Source organism: Delphinus delphis, chromosome 21, assembly GCF_949987515.2.
Source record: "Delphinus delphis chromosome 21, mDelDel1.2, whole genome shotgun sequence".
In the NCBI taxonomy this organism is placed as follows: Eukaryota; Metazoa; Chordata; class Mammalia; order Artiodactyla; family Delphinidae; genus Delphinus; species Delphinus delphis.
The window spans coordinates 22,160,977-22,176,000 of NC_082703.1; the positions used below are offsets into that span (position 1 = coordinate 22,160,977).

Genomic DNA, 15,024 nt, shown 5'->3' on the forward strand with positions numbered 1-15,024 from the left:
GTGCTTTTTCACAGACTGGCACGGGTGACAGAAAGAAGGCTCTCTCAAATGTTTTTCAGGCACCAGGAATGGAAGAACATAAGTGAACATATTCATAAACACATAAATACTGCCTGTGGGCTGGCAGAAATGAGGGGAGAGCTGCGGGATGCGGTCCTGCATGAGGCGACAGGAGCAAACCCTAGACGATTTGAGTTACTGCTATTAATGTAAACTCACTCACACATACAAGGTGGGTGAGAACTACAGAAATTCAGGTAACTTTAGAAATGAGTATTTGTTAAAAATGCATCCAACTTTCCAAGAAGTGTATTCTACACTAAAATGAAAGCTTACTAAACAGATCTTAGTGACCTAAACAAGTTCCAGGGTCTTATTCTAAAAATGTACTATTCATTCCGGTTTCCCCTTTGGCCTCGGAGGCATTTTACTTGGAGTTACCATATTCATTTTCCTCTACATCCAGCTCATGGCGTTCATACATGGAAACCCCAGGCTGACTGACAAATGTACCAGGACTGGCCAGTGCCTAGAGTCACTGATAAGCATGGGCCAGCCCTGGGGACAGACTGGCAGAGCTCACTCTCCTAACTGCATTCTCCCAAAGCAGCATCTGAGCTGAAAAGCCCACCAAAATGCAACCAAACCCCACTGGGCTTTCTGGAAAGCTCCACTGTGCTTAGAGAAACTAAATAACACACCCCAGGACTAAAGGAGGGTGTAGGAGTGAGTAACTGAACCCAAGCCCTGGCCCCCCAGGGTACCCAGCAGAGTCCCTGAGAAGGGCTGCCTATCTACCCCTGTCATGTCATCTCCACCCAAACAACCAACCCTCATTTAGAAAGTGACCTAACAGTGAAGTTGGTAAAAATACAAGTTCCAAGTTTGCAAGTCTTTCAAAAGCAAAGCTGCAAAAAAAAAAAAGGGCAAGTTGGTATGCCATCATTTTAATACTAACAGCCTTCTACAGACACTTCCTTTTCTAAAGCCTAAGCCCTCAGCACCAAACTTGCTGAGTCACCTTTTTTTAAGTACAATTGTGTGCACTATTCTGACTGCACAGGGTTCATACATTCTAAGGAATCTAGGGCACTTCCTACCCCCAAAATGATAAGGTTAGGAAATGAAACCTAAGATATTTTTAAGAAGGCAACATTCAATTACTAAGGTGACATCGTAGCATGTTGCCAAAGCAAAAGCAGCTTAAGATTCAAGGGAGTTAGAAATAAGCTTCCTGGGAATGACCAGAATTTAGGCTCCAAGCAGACCACTCAAGCTTGGAGACTTTGGTCTTCACATTTGTGAATAAACAGTAGGACCCTTTGGTTTGGGGCTTGAATTTTTTATTTAGAGGGAATGTTAAGATACTCTAGAAAAGATTCTTGAACCAATCTGTAATAACTACTGATAATTAACATGAAAGAACCGTCTCACTCAATCTTGACTTTTCGCCTCCAGACTCCATTCACACAACTTCATTAACTCTCACTTTTTATCAATGCAACTGATCAGTGTTTCTCCTGAGTCCCTCCCAATCACATTTCCATTTAACATTTCTAAAGCCCAGCTCTGATGCTACACTCCAGAGCTCAGAAAGTGTGAGTACCTGCCCCAACTACAGACTATAATCCAACCCTACTCTCCCAGCTGAGGACTTCCACAGCCTGGCCCAAACTACCTCTGCAATCCTACCTCTGAGGATTCATCTCATACACTCGCCGGCAACTCAAAACCCAAAAAGTACATGTACTCCGTCTCTAAAACGATTTGCTGGGTTTGTTTTGGTTTTGTACAAATTGTGAAAATATATATTGCCGCCTTCAGACAGTTTTGCTAAATTCAAAAACACACACATCATTTCTTAGAATACATTTGCTAGTTTTGATGAGCATTTTTTTTATGTTCAGGTTTAATCGTGTATTGTAGCTTCCTACTTTGAAGTTATCACTATTCATATATAACTTATGTTTACTAACCCTTAGAAATAGTTCCTTCATAATAAAGATACAGAAAATAATTTTCCTTTATGTGTAATCACTGTTTATATATCAAGAGATTATAGGTATCAAAAGCTCCCGTTTTTGAGTACATATTTGTATTTGCTTGTATATACATAATATACATTTGGAAGAATAATCAACTGTTAATAATGGCTGCCTATAAGGAAGGGAGATCTTTTTTCCACTGCATATCTTGTTATATGTGTTTTTATTAAAGCCATGTGATTGTATAACCTGCATAAAAAGTTAAATTTAAAAATTATGATTTGAATGAATTTAAGGCAAACAAACCTTACACTACAGAGTTAGGTAGATTTAAGGGGGTCTCAAAAGCCAACTTCCTCAAAAACATTTTTCCCAGTAGCCACCATGACTTAAATCCCCCAGTCAAAATACAATCAAATATTCTGAAGACAGTAAGTGTATTATGCCACTATCCACTATCAAATTACTGAGGATTAGTTTATCACATTAGCATAATAAAGGGAAGTCACAAAGAGGCTGTGTATAGTCTCCCTAAGTCTTGTTTCTTTTCCTTTTTCCCTCGAGTAACTAAATCAAGTTTGTTTTACTCAAAAGCACTTTTGTATTGGTAAAAGAACTCATTTAGGGATTCTAGAAGTCCTACCCAAGCCAAGTGGCACCATGGGTTGCTGTGTGAATGTTTTTACTGTCTCTATAAACATCTGCTCTCCCCTCCAGTCTTCCCTATCAGTCTAATCTACTCAGCCTGAGAGGATGGGAACAGGGAGAGTCTGTTCACCTTTGATTCCTCCCCAACACTAAAAACACTGCCATGCACTTAACAGAAAGCAATTAGCGAAGCTCTTAGTGACACCTACTGCAAGACTATGATCCCTTCTCTAGGGAACTGTGGTTGAAACTTCAAATCTAAAAATGTCAGTTGGATTCTCAAGTCTGTTCTCATCTCAAACAATAATCCATTCATTCAGGACAAAAATCCATCTACAGAGAACTTACTTATGTGCCTGGCACTGACACTCAGCAACTAACTAGGCCAAAACTGATCTCACGAGATCAGAAAAGCAGATATGCACCAGATCTTCAGTAAATGTAAGAGATTTGATGAACTTCTTGAACTTTGCTATCTGTCTAAACTTAGAAAAGTCTTTAATGTTTTCTTCACATAGCAATGGACCGCAGTTTCCCATATGCTACTAATCGCCTGACTTGTGGACTTTCTTGCATCAGCCCTCCAATCCTCATTAGTTAACTGCTTATTTTTTAACTTAATGGGATGTAAATCAAGAAGTATCTAATAAACTACAATGTAAAAGAGAAAAATCCATAATTATTATGTGAATGATTGACTTTTTAAAATTTATTTATCTTATTTATTTTTGGCTGGGTTGGGTCTTCATTGCTGCGCACGGGCTTTCTCTAGTTGCCGTGAGCAGGTGTTACTCTTTGTTGAGATGCACAGGCTTCTCATTGAGGTAGTTTCTCTTGTTGTGGAGCACAGGCTCTAGGCACGCGGGCTTCTGTAGCTGTGGCACGTGGGCTCCAGAGCGCAGGCTCAGTAGTCGTGGCGCACGGGCTTAGTTGCTCCGCGGCATGTGGGCTCTTCTCAGACCAGGGCTCGAACCCGTGTCTCCTGCATTGGCAGGCGGATTCTTAACCACTGCGCCACCAGGGAAGCCCATGATTGACATTTAAAGAAGTTATTCCCTCTTATTCCTATCGCCAAAATGTAAGAAATTATTTCCCTTTTTTCCATTCTATGAAGATGCACTTAGATCCTGCTGGTCCAGGAATGAAAGTAAGTTTTCTGAACTACTGATTCACTATTCCCATATTCTTCTTGGTGCTGCCTTGGGTTAGATCATGTGCTAGGGTCAAGTAACTGTGGCTAGTGAATCTAAGGCTCTTGGTCCGCATGAGTTAACTGGCCTGGCACAAGACCAAACTACGACCTTGGACTCGGAACACCACACTCTGGCAGCGTACTCAGCAAAGGCGGGCTAGCAGCTGCTGCCCAGGAGCAAGCCAGCCCCATGGCATCACAGCTCCAGTCGGCTGGCCTACAAAAAGCCCAAGTGTTTCTAAAGTGGGGCCCAGGTAGCAACTGTCAAGACTTTACCATCAACCTTTCTGACCTTACACAAGTTTTTGCCATCTGAATATACCACTGGATGTTATTTCTACCCAAGATGGAAATTTAGTTTTACCACTTTAATCAATAGTGATTCCCAGCCAAGTAAAAACAAAATCCTTGCACGTAAGAGACACCCAGTAAATATTAGATTGACTGAAGGGGGAAAGCACAGAGTTAATGATCACTGGATATACCACTGGATGTTATTTCTACCCCAGATGAAAATTTAGTTTTACCACTTTAATCAATAGTGATTCCCAGCCAAGTAAAATCAAAATCCTTGCACATAAGAGACGCCCAGTAAGTATTAGATTAACTTAAGGGGGAAAGCACAGAGTTAGTGACCGCACACTGACATAATTTTCTTCATTATCATCAGCAAACACTCACAAAAGATGTCAGTCATGAGTCCTAACCGCATAGAGTTGACAGCCAATAACTACCTTGTGAAGCATGCAGGAGCATTTGAACACTCCTAGACATGAAAACACCTTTTCCCTTTTAGTTTAGGCTTCTCTGGTTGCCTGCTTTTAATAGTGTATGTATTTTCTTTCCTCTATAGAAGGAAGCCAAGAAGGAAAAAAAAAAAAAGGAAAGAGAAGGAAGGAAAGATGGACAGATAGGATAGATCCCCGTGTCTGACACGTCTAGCTGACACTAGAAGAACCCAAAATATGTAAGAACAAATGAGGATTCTTTTCTTAATGCTGAATCAAAACTTCTGTAGTGAAGTAGTCACTGTATTGTAAGAGGCACCATTTGGTTCACTCCAAAACAGCCTCCCCTCCACCTGTGTTAGATGACCGGTGTGGTCCAGCTCCTACCACCACAGAAAGGACAGTTTATACTACACCACATGCTTATGCTTCCATTCATAAAGAACATTGTTTTAAAATCTTAAGCATAAATTATTGGAAATACAGCACAACAAAAGGCTTGAGTAAACTGACTGGTACTATAAATATATATATATAATTTTATGTGAATAACATGCATTTCAATTCTAAGTAACACAACCTAGAAAGTAAACATCCTAGTGTACTTATTTTCTTATTTAACATTGTAGAAATCTGAATTCAAAAAGAAATGACCAATAATCTACTTTCCTTAAATCATACTTCACCTCTTCTACTGCCTGAAATCTTCGGGTAGTATACATGAGAGATTACATATGCTGCTTCATTTTCTGTCACCTTTAATGTAGTATTTTCTCTGCTTCCTCTACTAAAGCACCTTCCCGGATGATAACCCAAGTTTTACCAGAGGTACAAGTGAGTTGGGAGGTTTGAGGGGATGTATTTTCCAGGAAAAGGGGAGGTAACCCACAACATGAGGCTTCCAAGTCCTCAGAGTGAGCTGCAATCCTACAGCTTTGACCCTGACCCCACCATCTAAACTTCCTGCCCTCACATATCAGGCACTCTTAATCACTTTGACTCTTAGTTACTTTTGGTTTCATAAGCATTTACCACTACCCAAAAGTAACTCCATTTATTTATTGCCTGATTCCCCCATAAGAATACAGTCTCCAGAAAGCAGGGCTTTTCCCTTGTTGATTCAACCCCAGCTTCCAAAATAATACCTGGCTGGCATAAAATACTCAATAAATACGTCCTGAATGAATTACAACGTCTTACAATACTCTAAAGAATTCTAACGTCATTCACAGATCGATAAACCAACTAGTAAAATCTTGGGATCTTTATTTTTTTTATCATTGTAGAGAAGAAGCAAGAGGAAAAATACACCTACTCACCAAGTCTTGCTAAATTAGATATGAAAAAATGGACAGCTGAGTGAAGGTTTTTAAGAGAAATAAACACAACTACGTAATTTGAGACTACTTATGAAAACAGAAGTTCCTGTTCCTTACTATATTGAATTGCTGCTCAGCTTACACAGTGAGGATGCCCCACTCTTTTACCTACAACCCTTCAGCCATTATCTCAGCTCTGCATTCGGAACTGACACACTGAGGAAACGGTACTTTTGGTTAAGAGTGTGATGATTTTCACAAAAAAGTAAGCAGGTCATATCATAAGCAAACACAAAACTCAGGGGGTAATGACACTTCCAACAAATATTCTTAGGAAGTTGAGCCACTGTTATTTCCCTTACCCCAGAGTTCTTGGTCAATTTCAGTTTAATGACAGTATCATTCAGTCAAGCAGGAAGAGTCAAGCTACGACAGAATAAAGTTTCTTTTATAGGGCGGTGAGACGGATGCTGGGAGGTAGGGGAAGCAGTGGTTTGGCACTAAGGAAGCGAAGAGCTCATTTAAAATACTGTCCTTCCCTATATTCCCTATATAACCACCGTTCTTTACTATATCGCCACACCTCACTGATGATAGCCTTCCTTTTGACGCAAAGTACAGTGATTTCGGGCATCCCCTTCCTAATCACTGAAACTGCGATACTTAACATGGTGGAAGACAGGACAGCGTGGTAAAAAGTGTACCCAGGCTTGGGCATGAGGTACCGGGTGGGTGACCTAAGCCAAGTCAGCCCCTCTGCGTCAAGCTTCCTCGTCTGTAACAGGGCATAAAGTCATCCCGACAGGGAACGGTTATCGGAACCCAAGGTAATGACCAGCCCAGGGAGCAGCGCCTGCGTACAGCGACCGCCGCGCTCCCCTCGCTCCCACTCGCTAGCTGCAGAGCCACAGCGAAGGTCTGGAAGGATTGTTCAACTACCGAGGCTGGAAATGAGGATGGTGTCGAGCAACTACATCGCCTACTAACGTGCATCTCGGCAAACCCACGGAGCCCGGAGCCCGCCCCGCGCGGGGGCCGAGGGGACGCGAGCGTCTCCCCGCCGGGCCGGCCCACCCCAAGCCCCGTTTCCCTCGGGCGTCCGCCGAGCCGGGCCGAGAAGACGGGCCCGCCGCGACCCCCGGCCCTCCCGGAGCTGGCGGCGGGCGCCGGAAGCGGGCGGGCCGGGCGAGGCTGCGGGCGGACGCGCGCGGCGGCTGCGGCGGCGGCGGCGGCGGCTGCGGCGGGGAGACCCGTACTCACCTCCGGCGGGCGGCGGGCGGCCGCGGCCAGCCGTCTCCAGGCGGCAGCGAAGTCGGGCGGCGGAGCTCGCGGGCTCCGGCAGACCAGAGAGAACAAGGTCCCCAGCAAGAAGGCGGCCGCAGCGCAGCCCAGGTACAGGCTGAGCCTGAGCAGGACGGTGCCCGGCCCCGCGCTTCCCGCTTCCCAGCAGCCGGGCCCCAGGAAGCAGAGGGGCACGGCGGCGAGGGCGGCCACGGCCACCGGCGCCCGCCAGCTCCCGCCGCCAGGGCCCCCGGGGGCTGCCGCGTCCTCCCGGGAATCCGGCCGCCGCTCGCCCGGGGCTTCCGTGAGGCCGGCGCCGCTGCTGTCGGTGGCCTCGGGGTGCATGCTGCTTCCTGGGCCGCTAAGGACAGGCACATCTCCCGCCCTGCTCTCCCCCGGCGCTGCCCTGGACGGTGGCCTCCAAGCGGCGCCTCCTCCCCTCGCCGCTCCCGCCGCTCTGGAGGCAGAGGGAGTCCGCGCTCATGCCCTCGCCGGCGGCCCAACGAGGGAACGGCTCCAACAGACGCCGCGGAGCTCTTCTCGGCGACCCCTCAGCGCCGCCACGCGGCGCCGGGCCCTCAGCAGCCCGGCCGGGCGTGCCCAGGTAGCCGGACCCGGCTGGGACTCGAGCCGGCCGGGTGGGGGCGGGGACGGGGGCGGGGGCGGCCGTGGAGTGCGTGTCAGAAGGGGGCGGAGAACCACAGCGGCCGGCTGAGCGACTGCTGGGAGGTGCCCGGCCCCGCCCCGCCCGGCCGCCCACCCGCGGTGCGGGGGCGGGGTCCGACTCGCCGCTGCCCAGCGGGGAAGGGGCGCCACCAATCCCGGCGAAAACTGCCTTCCTGCGCTCCTCCCCGCCCCTCCCCCAGCATACCGTCTGTTGATGGACATTTTTGCTGCAGGTGTTAGAAGCGTTTGTAATTCTCGAGCTCAGGTGATCCCTTAATCCTCTCCCCGCGCATCACTGACAAGTAACCTCCTCGCATGCTTACAGCCCGCAAAATTTCTGCGCCGTTTGCACCTGCTATTTAAATAGGCAACCGTTCCTGATCCTCACTTTTAACACAGTTCTCCTAACAACCTTCCCTTTCCCACGCAGCCGCCTCAGGAACGGAATCAGACAAATGTGGAGCAGTAGATGAAGCCTGCAATTCCTACTTACGGAAAGGCCCAAAAAAGTCTGCCTGGTGCCAGAGGGTGTGCACAGCTGCCATAGTCACTGGCTCCAAGTCCCTGTATTTTTGTCGCCGACGATTCAGTACAAATGCTACTACCCACGCAAGTGAAAGTAGTCCAGATAATTTTGAGAGTACATATTTTCTTCTCCTATCATGGTCCCAGCGTTAATATACAGATAATGCTTACTGAGAAGATGCCAACATGCGAAATACTAGAAATTATGAACGCCAGCAAAGCAGCAGATGTATCTTTAATGAATAAAGGAATTCTAAAGACGTTAATGATAATTTAAAAGGGGGTGATAGAGAGGGCAAATCAACAATAGAAAGGGGAAGAAAGGGAAAGAGAGGTAAACAGATGAGAGAAGCCGAGAAGGATACGGGAAACATTAAAAAGCAAAAGCCCAGAACTCTCTCCATGCAGCAGTCATGAAGAATTTCAACAGTTTAAAAGCGCTATTGTTTCCTAATAAATTGAGTTATATCCTGCTTCCCAGGAGACATAGTTAGGAAAAGTAAGCATTAAAATATATTTTCAAATACTGTGACTATACTGGGTTTTTCTATAAGCAATATCTGTCGTTTCAACAGAGGAAAAATATATAACATTCATACAAAGTAAACTATTTAGTGGATATTTATTCTTTTAAAACAAAGTATTATCGAAGAGGTTATTAATCAAAAGAAGAAATACCAGTGTCCATAGACATAAACAGCCCACCCATGTATTCACATCATTGTAATAAATTTTCCTGGAATGGCATGGATTTCAAGTGGGAGATGAAGTAGGAGGTCTAAAAAAAATTATCCCTAATATTAAGCCCTAACAAAACAGCATAGAAATGAATTATTTTATGTACCTATATAAAAATAAATATGTTCACATTTGTCATTTTTTTTTAAGTTTATTGGGTTTTTTTTGTTTTTTTGTTTTTTTATGTTTTTTTGTGGTACGCGGGCCTCTCACTGTTGTGGCCTCTCTCGCTGCGGAGCACAGGCTCCGGACACGCAGGCGTAAAAACTCTATCTCGTTTCGTCATCCCTTATTCCAAAGGAGAAAAAACAGGGTTTAAATCCATGAGCTTAGTACCTGTATTCCATGCTTTTAAAAGTGTTTAGTTTTGTTGCTTTGTGAGTATGGCTCGTATCTTAGCCAGCCCCCTGACAAGTGCAAAGTGATTTATAATAATCACTAAAGTCAGTAAAACCACAATCAGTAAAGGGGAAACTATCTTTTATTGAGAGCCCTGGTCTGTAACTCTTAAGACCATGATCTTTCCAACACACCTGTATATTGTTGCCAGGAATGCAGATCTGGAGAAATGTACATTCGTGGTCAGAAAACTTCCTTAAAGTATATGTCGTATTTGCTAAGTCAGCATTGACAATTCAAACATTTACTTAAAAAAACAAAAAATTTACTTAACAAGTAGTAGTTGGGTTTCTACACTGTGCAAGGTCTGAGGAACACTGAGAGGTGGTACGATATACAAGGGAGTGCCCGGGATCAGGAGGTATTGAGGGAGAAGTCAGGTATTAAATTAGAATCCGGTGTTCCCTCCCAGAAGTCGGTGTTGAGTCCTACCAGGTCTAAGTTAAAGACCAAATTAAGTAGAGATGCCTTATTTATATTCCTTATGGCCAGCATATTCTGACAGGTTATAATTAAATGCTCCACAGGCTATCTTCATTATTCTCTTATGTAAGATGGGAATGGTGTTTGTCTGAACTCACTGGGATATTATAAGGACAAATTAAGTGAAAATTTGACATTTAAAATATTAGATAGTGTAAATAGGTAGACAACACCCAATCTCTGTCAAAATATGTGATGCACCTTCCCCTTCACTATTTAGTATATTTCTCCTTAAACCCCCTGGCTCTCCTTGAAGGTAACCACAGGATTAGAGAGAAAACCACAGTATTTGCCTTTGACCACTTTGGATAAAATTGTGAATAGGTATTAACATGAATCAAAAGACCTAGGTATCATTATAGTTTCTCCTACTGATTCAGTGCAAGACCCTAACAGGTCCGTTAACCTCTCTTTTCTGTAACTTTCAAGCAGAGTGTGATTTACAGAAAATACAGATATAAGTATGGTCAAACTTCAAAAAATAAAAGTGAAAAAACTATAAAATACTTTAAAAACAAATAGTAGGGCTTCCCTGGTGGTGCAGTGGTTAAGAATCTGCCTGCCAATGCAGGGGACACGGGTTCGAGCCCTGGTCCGGGAAGATCCCACATGCCACAGAGCAACTAAGCCCGTGCACCACAACTACCGAGCCTGCGCTCTAGGGCCCGCGAGCCACAACCACTGAGCCTGCACGCCTGGAGCCCATGCTCTGCAACAAGAGACGCCACCGCAATGAGAAGCCCACGCACCGCAACAAGGAGTGGCCCCTGCTCACAGCAACTAGAGAAAGCCCGCGAGCAGCAACGAAGATGCAATGCAGCCAAAAAAATAAATTAAATAACTAAAATAAATTTATTAAAAAAATAGTGGACTGTTAAAGCTTAAAGGAAACATATACAACATTTCGAAGAAGAAGGTGAATCTGAACAAAATTTTAGAACACAGATATATAAATTATGCTGAGTGAGGCTCCTTATTAGTAAGTAAAATTATTCATATTGGGAAACTTTCAGGCAGAAGTGTCTTTGTATTAATCTTCAAAGAGAAAGAGAATTACAAAGGAAAGTATTGTAAACTAAATTAGCTGGTATCAAGATAAAGAATTGACGAGGGTAGATCACACACAAAAAAGGATAATTTCAATTTACTTAAGTTTTGACCTGAAATTTAGGGAAATAGAGTATGTCAATTATCTACTGTTGTATAACAAACTACCACCAAATAAAAACCATTTTATTTGCTTATGATTTTGTAGGTCAGCAATTGGGCTGGGGTCATTGGGCAGTTAGTTCTGTTCTTGCCTGGGTCACTAACAACGCTGTGATCTCCTGGTGCATAAGCTGGGGCTGCTTGGACTATGGAGCCTCCATTGAGATGGCTCGTCTCTGCTCCCTGTGTTCTTATCCTCCAAGAGGTAGCTTGGGCTTCTTCACATGACAATCTCAGAGATGTGATATATACTACAAGTTCTTTTTAAGCTTTCACTTGTGTTATGTTTGCTTACATCCCATTGGCCAAAGCAAATCATATGGCCCAACCAGGAGTTAAATAGGAGAGGGGGCCTACGTGTGGAGTTAAACGTTGGGAAGTGTAATTCATTGGTTCCATTACTTTAACAACCCATCACAATTTACTTTGACAGAATACACTCATCAGTTTTTGTTGGATCATCCAGCTGGTCACCAAAATCAGTAGCATCTAAGGACTTATCCCTCAAACATGTTAAAGTTCACATTTCTTGTTCCTGTTCTTGTTCATAATCTGCGTCCACCTACCTATGAGATAGAGAAAAGAGCCTGGATAAGGATAGGGACATAGGAGGCAGTGTACAACTATGTCAGCTGGAAGTTTGGTGATGTAGCCGTTAGCCTTATTTTACCCTAACATTTTCAAGCTATGAAACACAAAGCATAAAAGAAAATTCTAAGCTCATTCAGATTTGGATATCCAGTATTATTGGACAGCAGATTATAGAGAAAGAAAATAAATTGTTTACTTTTTATCTAATTTCTCCAAAATATATGCACGCTGAAAAACTTTGAACTGACTTATATGCTGTTTCATATTTGTCATGAGTAGAATAAAATATAAAGTAGGCAGTGCACAATTATTACACGTACTTGCATAAGTTAGGAAAGGATCTTGAATAGTTTAAGATTAATGCTATGCATTTAAGATTATATAAAGTTTTTTTTTTTTTTTTTTTTTTTGCGGTACACAGGCCTCTCACTGTTGTGGCCTCTCCCACTGCGGAGCACAGGCTCCGGACGCGCAGGCTCAGAGGCCATGGCCCACAGGCCCAGCCGCTCCGCGGCATGTGGGATCTTCCCAGACTGGGGCATGAACCCGCGTCCCCTGCATCAGCAGGCGGACTCTCAACCACTGCGCCACCAGGGAAGCCCTATATAAAGCTTTTATACACTACCTAAAAGAAGCCAGTGTCTCTGATTTGTCATTTATTTGCTATAGGAAAGAGAACATATTTTGGGGAAGTAAAAATTAGTATTAGAGAATTAATCACAGTTCAGAACAGGGGTTGGCACAGAGTAGGCCCTTAATTTACATATTTTTCAATGAATAAATGTTATCCTTCTAGGAAAATATATCTAGAATAATTGAACAGACAAAATAACAGTAATAAAAATATTTCATATTTGAACAGGAACTTTAACTTTCAGAAATCCTTTTTAAAACATGTTTCTCACTACAACTCTATAAAGGAATATAGAGTTAAATATTAAAATCCCATTTTGCAGATGAGGGAACTGAGGTTCAAAGAAGTTACATGACTTGCCCAAAATCACACAGCTAGTTGGTGGTAGGACCTAAATTATAGGATTCTCCTTCATTATGCTATCCTTCAAATACAATAGTTAAAAGTAATGTCAAAGGACAAAACAAACTGCTTTCTACATTACATGAAAATGTCCTTACAAAACTAATACAATAATAATGGTATTCATTTGGCTTTTTTCCTGGCCACACCACACGGCATGTGGGATCTTAGTTCCCTGACCAGGGATCCAAACCCCACCCCTTGCATTGGACTGCCAGGGAAATAGATTGTAAACTTCTGGAAGGCAGTACGTGACTTCTAGTCATTCTCTCACTCAGTCCAAAAATATTAGCCAGGGGCTTTGCTAGAAAGTAGTATAAAATACGGTCTCTGTCCTTGAAGAGCTCACAGTCTAATTGGGGTGGGGGGAGGAAAAAGGGGGTGGGGAAGGGAGGCATAAAGTAATGTAATACATATTATAAGAAAGGTATTACCGAGTTCTAGGGTGACAAGAGGCGAGCTATTTCTGCTTTGTGGGAGTTAAGGAAATTTCAAATGTTACCTTTCCTGGGAATCTAAGTCATTTTGCTTTCTGAATTTCTTCTATTTAATTGTTTCGGGAGGTTTACAAATAAGTGAGGAACAATTTTTAAAAAGGACAGGAGGGACAATATTTACATCTTTTCTGACAAAAGAGTCCAGATTCAGTGAATCTGGGGAAAGACCTTTTTTCACCTATGAGTTGATGACCTCATATGAACTATGAAGAGGAACAAAGCAAATAAAATCTCTGTCATGAAGGAGCTTATTTACAATATAGTTCATTGGTTCATTCATTCAATATAGATGCTCCTTCAGGAAAAGAAAATCAGGGAAAGGGCAAAACTTACAAATTCATAGCACAGAAAAGAGCCAAAATTAAAGCTTGAGATGTAATAATCTTATTTTTTATCATGGTAAAATATACACAAAATTTACAATTTTAGTCATTTTTAATATAATTCAGTGGCATTAATGCTTTCACATTGTTGCACAACATCACCACTATCCATCTCCAGAATATTTTTGTCATTGCGTACTGAAACTCTGTACCCATTAAACAATAACTCCCCCATTCCCTTCTTCCCTTGGGAATTTCGACCCTAATTTCTGTTGCTATGACTTGCCTATTTTAGGTACCTCATGTAAGTGGAATCATACAATATTTGTCCTTTCATGTCTAGCTTCTTTCATTTAGTGTAACGTTTTCAAGGTTCATCCATATTGTAGCATGTGTCAGAATTTCGTTACTTTTTATGGCTGAATATTTCATTACTTGTATATACCACATTTATCCAGTCATCTGTTGATGGACATTTGTTTATCCAGTCATCTGTTGATGGACATTTGGGTTGCTTCCATCCTTTGGAAGCATTATTGTGAATAATGCTGCTCTGAATATGGGTGTATAAATATCTGTTTGAGACTCTGCTTTCAATTCTTCTGGGTATATATCCAGAAGTGAAATTGCTAGGTCAGATGGTAATTCTGTGTTCAATTTTTTGAGGAACTGCCATAGTTTTCCACAGCAGCAACACCATTTTAAATTCCCAGGAACAATGCACAAGGGTTCCTATCTCTCCCCATCTTTGCCAACCCTTGTTATTTTCTGTTTGTTTTGTTTTAATAGCCATCCCAATGTGTGTGAGGTGATATCTCATGGTTTTAATTTTCATTTCCCTAATGATTAATGCTTGAACACCTTTCCATGTGCTTATTGGCCATCTTCTTTGGAGAAATGGCTATTCAACTCCTTTGTATAATAAACTTCTGACCACAGGGTGGACAACCATCCCTGGAAAATGGTGTCAGCATAGTTTTTTCAAGCAAAATTAAGTGAAATCCTTCCTTTTAGCCTCCTAAAACGACAGAGAAATGATTCTCTGTGCTTGTTGGTAGTTACGACCAGTAAGTACAAAATGCATAATGAAGAACAAAAATAGAGCCAATTCCTTAATGAGACTCCCTAGGATATGGCTAAACAGTTCCTTTCCCTATACTTTCATGTAAAAAATATTGGGTACCTATTGTATTAATTTCCTGTTGCTGCCGTAACAAATTACTACAAACTTAGCGGTTTAAAACAACACAAATTTATTCTCTTACCTTTCTGGAGGTCAAAATCTAAAATCAAGGTATGGGCTGGGCTGCATTTCTTCTGGAGGCTTCAAGGGGAGAATCCCCTTTCTTCCTTTTGTCAGCTTCCAGATGTGCCTTCAACTCTTGGCTCACGGCCCCTTACTCC

General features: G+C 42.8%; 1 protein-coding gene across 2 annotated transcripts in view; it reads right to left on the reverse strand.

Moving 5' to 3' along the window:
- The window catches only part of SNX25 (sorting nexin 25), a 108,610-nt gene extending 100,974 nt beyond the window's left edge, over positions 1 to 7,636 (reverse strand). For both annotated transcript variants that reach the window (XM_060001144.1, XM_060001143.1), the window contains exon 1: positions 7,133 to 7,636. In XM_060001144.1, coding sequence (XP_059857127.1) covers positions 7,133 to 7,498 — 366 coding nt within the window. In that variant the 5' untranslated portion in view covers positions 7,499 to 7,636. The remainder of the gene's footprint in view (positions 1 to 7,132) is intronic.
- Positions 7,637 to 15,024: the final 7,388 nt, after the last annotated feature.